Raw genomic sequence first — 7,257 nt, forward strand, 5'->3', positions numbered from 1 at the left:
CGTTTCGGGCCGAAACCCTTCCGGGTTTCGGCCCGAAACGTTGCCTATTTCCAGAAGGTTCGGCCCGAAACATTGCCTATTTCCTTAGCTCCATAGATGCTGCTGCACCATAACTCAGCGGGTCAGGCAGCATCTGTGGAGAACATGGATAGGTGACGTTTCACAGAGTGCTGGAGTAACTCAGCGGGTGCAGCAGCATCTGTGGAGAACATGGATAGGTGACGTTTCACAGAGTGCTGGAGTAACTCAGCGGGTCAGGCAGCATCTGTGGAGAACATGGATAGGTGACGTTTACACAGAGTGCTGGAGTAACTCAGCGGGTCAGGCAGCATCTGTGGAGAACATGGATAGGTGACGTTTCGGCACCAGACGCTGTCAAACCCTTTGTTTCATTCTCCGCAGCTTCAAGCCGAGCGTGAAAACATCGCGACGGGATCTAAGAGCGAGACCAAGGATTCCTCCGACCACTTGTGAACCAAAGAAGGACACGAGACGTTAGCGTGACACAGCGTTTAATCGTGAAGCCACGCGTGTACAACACGTGGCGCCCATCAGATCACGGACCGCGGACCGCGGGCGGCCTCATTGAAACGTACTGGGCCTGTACTCGCTGGAGTTTAGAAGGATGAGCGGGGACCTCATTGAAACACAGAATAGTGAAAGGCCCGGATAGAGTGGATGTGGAGAGGATGCTTCCACTAGTGGGAGAGTCTAGGACCAGAGGGCACAGCCTCAGAATTAAAGGACGTTCCTTTAGGAAGGAGATGAGGAGGAATTTCTTTAGCCAGAGGGTGGTGAATCTGTGGGATTCTTTGCCACAGACGGCTGTGGAGGCCACAAGTCAGTGGATATTTTTAAGGCAGAGATAGATAGATTGTTGATTAGTGCGGGTGTCAGGGGTTATGGGGAGAAGGCAGGAGAATGGGGTTAGGAGGGAGAGATAGATCAGCCGTGATTGAATGGTGGAGTAGACTAGATGGGCCGAATGGCCTAACTCTGCTCCTATCACTTACGACCTTATGATCCTATGACCCAGAGTTCATGGGTTTAAGGGGTATAGGTCAGAGGTTGAGAGGTGATCTTATAGAGTACAAAATGTAGGAAACATGTTCCCGATGTTGGGGGAGTCCAGAACCAGGGGCCACACAGTTTAAGAATAAGGGGTAAGCCATTTAGAACGGAGACGAGGAAACACTTTTTCTCACAGAGAGTTGTGAGTCTGTGGAATTCTCCGCCTCAGAGGGCGGTGGAGGCCGGTTCTCTGGATACTTTCAAGAGAGAGCTAGATAGGGCTCTTAAGGATAGCGGAGTCAGGGGATATGGGGAGAAGGCAGGAACGGGGTACTGATTGGGGATGATCAGCCATGATCACATTGAATGGCGGTGCTGGCTCGAAGGGCCGAATGGCCTCTACTCCTGCACCTAATGTCTATTGTATCTATGTAAAATCATGAGAGGAATAGATCGGGTAGACGCACAGAGTCTCTTGCCCAGAGTAGGGGAATCGAGGACCAGAGGACACAGGTTCAAGGTGAAGGGGGAAAGATTTAATAGGAATCTGAGGGGCAACTTTTCCACACAGAGGGTGGTGGGTGTATGGAACGAGCTGCCGGAGGAGGTAGTTGAGGCTGGGACTGTCCCAACATTGCAAGGATACTTGGATAGCAGTTTGAATTTAAATTGTCTCCCACACTCCAAAGACGTGCAGGTTTGTAGGTTAATTGGCTTTGGTGTAAATGTAAATTGTCCCCCGTGTGTGTGTAGGATAGTGTTAGTGTGCGGGGATCGCTGGTCGGCACGGACTCGATGGGCCGAAGGGCCTGTTTCTGCGCTGTATCTCTAAACTAAACTAAAAACTAAAAGACAAGAGACGCAAGGAACTGCAGATGCTGGAATCTTGATCAAAAGACAGAGTGCTGGAGTAACTCAGCGGGTCAGGCAGCATCTGTGGAGAACATGGATAGGTGACGTTTCACAGAGTGCTGGAGTAACTCAGCGGGTGCAGCAGCATCTGTGGAGCTAAGGAAATAGGCAACGTTTCAGGCCAAACCCCTTCCGGGTTTCGGCCCGAAACGTTGCCTATTTCCAGAAGGTTCGGCCCGAAACGTTGCCTATTTCCTTAGCTCCATAGATGCTGCTGCACCATAACTCAGCGGGTCAGGCAGCATCTGTGGAGAACATGGATAGGTGACGTTTCACAGAGTGCTGGAGTAACTCAGCGGGTCAGGCAGCATCTGTGGAGAACATGGATAGGTGACGTTTCAGGCCAGGAGGGTGCTAGGATGGAGTGGCTGGAGTGGTCCGCGGTGGGTCAACCGCTGACCAGTCGATGCCCACGCTCAGGACCGGCACATAACATCCTTGTTGATGCCCACCAGATGTGGGTGGAAGGTGGAGCGGGAGAGACAGTCAACCAACTGCTTGTCGCAGGTGCAGATGGAGCGGGCACAGGTATTATCCGCATCGTCTGTGGGCGAGAGAGGTGAGAGGGGTCAGTGTGGCCACAACATTTAAAATATAACATGAGCATTTAACAAACGCTTCCCATCTCCTGAAGCAGCAAAGTACCGCTTTTTGGTACCATTCCAGCACTGTGAATACATACAAGAATAGGTGTCACAACCCAAGCCGTAAGTCTATTGAGAATCTGTAGAACATAAATTGATTTTATCATACAACGGCTGATCTCCCAAGCCACAGGCTGAACCAGCAAGTTACGTTTAAAGTTACCATATAAGGTTGCATTATTATTATTATTCCCGACAAATCGGGAATCAAACTGCAGAGGCCAATTCCACAGCTGGAACCTAAAGCGATTCTTGATAGAAACATAGAAAATAGGTGCAGGAGTAGAGGCCATTCGGCCCTTCGAGTCTGCACCATTCGCCATTCAATATGATCATGGCTGATCATCCAACTCAGTATCCCATCCCTGCCTTCTCTCCATACCCCCTGATCCCTTTAGAAACATAGACAATAGGTGCAGGAGTAGGCCATTCGGCCCTTCTAGCCTGCACCGCCATTCAATATGATCATGGCTGATCATCCAACTCAGTATCCTGTACCTGCTTTCTCTCCATACCCCCTGATCCCTTTAGCCTCAAGGGCCACATCTAACTACCTCTTAAATATAGCCAATGAACTGTGGCCTCAACTACCTTCCATGGCAGAGAATTCCACAGATTCACCACTCTCTGTGTGAAAAATGTTTTCCTCATCTCGGTCCTAAAAGATTTCCCCCTTATCCTTAAACTGTGACCCCTTGTCCTGGACATCCCCAACATCGGGAACAATCTTCCTGCATCTAGCCTGTCCAACCCCTTGAGAATGTTGTAAGTTTCTATAAGATCCCCCCTCAATCTTCTAAATTCCAGCGAGTACAAGCCGAGTCTATCCAGTCTTTCTTCATATGAAAGTCCTGACATCCCAGGAATCAGTCTGGTGAACCTTCTCTGTACTCCCTCTATGGCAAGAATGTCTTTCCTCAGATTAGGAGACCAAAACTGTACGCAATACTCCAGGTGTGGTCTCACCAAGACCCTGTACAACTGCAGTAGAACCTCCCTGCTCCTAGACTCAAATCCTTTTGCTATGAAAGCTAACATACCATTCGCTTTCTTCACTGCCTGCTGCACATGCATGCCTACTTTCAGTCTGAAGAAGGGTTTCGGCCTGAAACGTTGCCTATTTCCTTCGCTCCATAGATGCTGCTGCACCCGCTGAGTTTCTCCAGCATTTTTGTCTGCCTACTTTCAATGACTGGTGTACCATGACACCCAAGTCTCGTTGCATCTCCCTTTTCCTAATCGGCCACCATACAGATAATAATTTGATGACCCTTTTTCAAGACCCTACAATTTGGAGGAAGTCATAAAAGCCCATTCCTCATGCTTGTAGCGGGAATGTATATTTCGCTGCTGTTATGCCACACATTTTGCAACCTTTGAATTAGCATGAAAACAACATATCTATATTCGGTGTTGCATTGAATCAGAATGTCATAAATACTGCGTGTTCCAACACCCATTCTGTGTTGTCATTGATCTGTATTTAATGATACTCCAGTGGCAAATTAGATGATGTACCTATTACAGGATCTTTCCCCTGATTGCATCCTCGTGCTTATCATATGCCACATCTTAGTGTATCAACATGACGTTGAGCATGCCCTTATGCATATTCACTCAATCACTCTTTAACACATAAAATGCACTTGGGGTCTATAGATAGTTGATACCAATACTGGAGAGTTAATAGAAACATAGAAATTAGGTGCAGGAGTAGGCCATTCGGCCCTTCGAGCGTGCACCATTCGCCATTCAATATGATCATGGCTGATCATCCAACTCAGTATCCCGTACCTGCCTTCTCTCCATACCCCCTGATCCCCTTAGCCACAAGGGCCACATCTAACTCCCTCTTAAATATAGCCAATGAACTGGCCTCAACTGGCCTCAAATGGGGCCGAAACCCAAAGGAAATAGGCAACGTTTCGGGTCGAAACCCGAAGGGTTTCGGGATGAAACGTTGCCTATTTCCTTCGCTCCATAGATGCTGCTGCACCCGCTGAGTTTTTGGCTGATCATCCAACTCAGTATCCCGTACCTGCCTTCTCTCCATACCCCCTGATCCCCTTAGCCACAAGGGCCACATCTAACTCCCTCTTAAATATAGCCAATGAACTGTGGCCTCGACTACCCTCTGCGGCAGAGAGTTCCAGAGATTCACCACTCTCTGTGTGAAAAAAGTTCTTCTCATCTCGGTTTTAAAGGATTTCCCCCTTATCCTTAAACTGTGACCCCTTGTCCTGGACTTCCCCAACATCGGGAACAATCTTCCTGCATCTAGCCTGTCCAACCCCCTTAAGAATTGTGTAAGTTTCTATAAGATCCCCCCTCAATCTCCTAAATTCTAGAGAGTATAAACCAAGTCTATCCAGTCTTTCTTCATAAGACAGTCCTGCCATCCCAGGAATCAGTCTGGTGAACCGTCTCTGCACTCCCTCTATGGCAATAATGTCCTTCCTCAGATTTGGAGACCAAAACTGTACGCAATACTCCAGGTGTGGTCTCACCAAGACCCTGTACAACTGCAGTAGAACCTCCCTGCTCCTATACTCAAATCCTTTTGCTATGAATTGGTGACCCTCTTGCAGTGGCCATCTTGTAGAGACTGAGCCACACCCACACTTCTGGGTTTTATAACCCCTCCCACTGGAAGGGGCGTGGCCTTCATGGCATGATTGACAGGAGAGTGATTCTCAACATTTTTTAAACACTAATAACACTTTTATTTTTCATTGATGGGAAGAATCCTCTGCACCTGATGAGCGGAGGGGGACTGAGTAAGATGGCCAAAAATCACAGCCGTAATTGGTAGAGTTTTATCTAAAATCAATATACAGTGCAAACAGGAAGTTGTCAAGTTTCCACCACCAACAGCCATTTGCAGTACTTCACTTCAAACCAACCACATTTTCATTTTCAAACCACATTAAGGGCACTCAAGGTCAGTAAAACCACACAGTTTAGTAAACATGTGTTCAGTGTTATTTACAGCTCAGACTGTGGGACGTGACCCTCTCTCACCCCCATCTTGCAGAGACTGACTGAGGCACTCAACACATTCGGGTTTTATAGTCCCTCCGGAAGGGGCGTGGCCTTCAGAAGAGAGTATTTCAACACTAATAACTATTTTATTTTTCATCAATGAGAAAAATCCTCTTGTCCTGCACAGCGGAGGGGGACTCTGAGTGAGGTGGCCAAAAATCACAGTCGTAAGAGGCAGCATTTTTTCCAAAATCAATGTACAGAACAACAGGAAGTGGTCAAGATCAGACTTTTAGTAATATATAGATTGAGGCAGGAAACATGTTCCCGATGTTGGGGGAGTCCAGAACCAGGGGCCACACACAGTTTAAGAATAAGGAGTAAACCATTTAGAATGGAGACGGGGTCACACAGAGGGTGGTGTGCGTGTGCGTGTACTTACAGCATTGGGGTGTGTGATGTCGGCATCTCCAGGTGTAGCTCGTCCAGTAGGGTGAGTGGAACCAGCGGCAGAAACCCCCCGACCCCAGACCCCCGTAACAGCGATCGTGCTGACGGCAACACCTGTAGACAGAGGGGGGAGAGGGGGGTGATGGTGGGTAGACGGGGGGGCAGTATACGGGGCGGGACGAGTATTGGGGCAATCCAGGGGTGAAGGGTCAGGGGGCAGGGAATGGGGTCATGGACAGGACGGTGAGCCAGGGGTCAGACAGGTGTCGGGGTCGGAGGTCGTTCAGTCAGGGTGAGGGGGTCGTGGGTCAGGGTTCACTGACCGGTCCACGTTGTCGAGGGGGTCGCCGTGACCACCGAGCCCACAGTAGCAACCGTAGTCAACGTAGTCGACCCAGGCGTGGCCCGACCGGCAGCCAATCATCGCCCCCAACTGGTCCAGGTGTCGACGCCAACGCCCCCCCGCACACGGCAACACCAGCCCTGGGAACACACGCGTGTTACATGCACACGGCAACACCCCCCGCACACGGAAACACCCCCCGCACACGGCAACACCGCCCCCGCACACGGCAACGCCAGCCCTGGGAACACACGCGTGTTACACACACGTCCGCACACGGCAACACCAGCCCTGGGAACACACGCGTGTTACACGCACGCCCGCACACACCAACGCCAGCCCTGGGAACACACGCGTGTTACACGCACGCCCACACACGGCAACACCCCCCGCACACGCCAACACCCCCACACACGCCAACACCGCCCCCGCACACACGGCAACGCCAGCCCTGGGAACACACGCGTGTTACACACACGCCCGCACACGCCAACGCCAGCCCTGGGAACACACGCGTGTTACACGCACGCCCGCACACACCAACACCCCCCGCACACGGCAACACCAACCCTGGGGAACACACACGTTACACACACGCCCGCACACACACAGACACACACACACACACACAGACACAGACACACACACACACAGACACACACACACACACACACACACACACACAGACACACACACACAGACACAGACACACACACACAGACACACACACTCACACACACACACACACACACACGCAGACACACACACATATATATACGCACACACAGACACACACACTCACGCTCTCTCACTTTCCCTGTTTCTCTCTCCCCGTTTTCTCTCCGACTTTCTCTCTCTATTTTCTCTCTCACTCTCTCTCTATCCCCCCCACCCCCAGCCGATGCCCGAACCCCC

At 50.4% G+C, this 7,257-nt stretch overlaps 1 protein-coding gene across 1 annotated transcript in view; it reads right to left on the minus strand.

Annotated features, from left to right (window-relative positions):
- Window positions 1-2,339: 2,339 nt before the first annotated feature.
- The window catches only part of LOC129695135 (basic phospholipase A2 acanthin-1-like), a 5,174-nt gene continuing 256 nt past the window's right edge, over window positions 2,340-7,257 (minus strand). The window contains exons 2-4 of the mRNA XM_055631900.1: window positions 6,323-6,482; window positions 5,992-6,113; window positions 2,340-2,467 (exon numbers count right to left, since the gene is read on the minus strand). Coding sequence (XP_055487875.1) covers window positions 2,340-2,467; window positions 5,992-6,113; window positions 6,323-6,482 — 410 coding nt within the window. The remainder of the gene's footprint in view (window positions 2,468-5,991; window positions 6,114-6,322; window positions 6,483-7,257) is intronic.

Source organism: Leucoraja erinacea, unplaced genomic scaffold (assembly GCF_028641065.1).
Source record: "Leucoraja erinacea ecotype New England unplaced genomic scaffold, Leri_hhj_1 Leri_953S, whole genome shotgun sequence".
NCBI lineage: Eukaryota > Metazoa > Chordata > Chondrichthyes > Rajiformes > Rajidae > Leucoraja > Leucoraja erinaceus.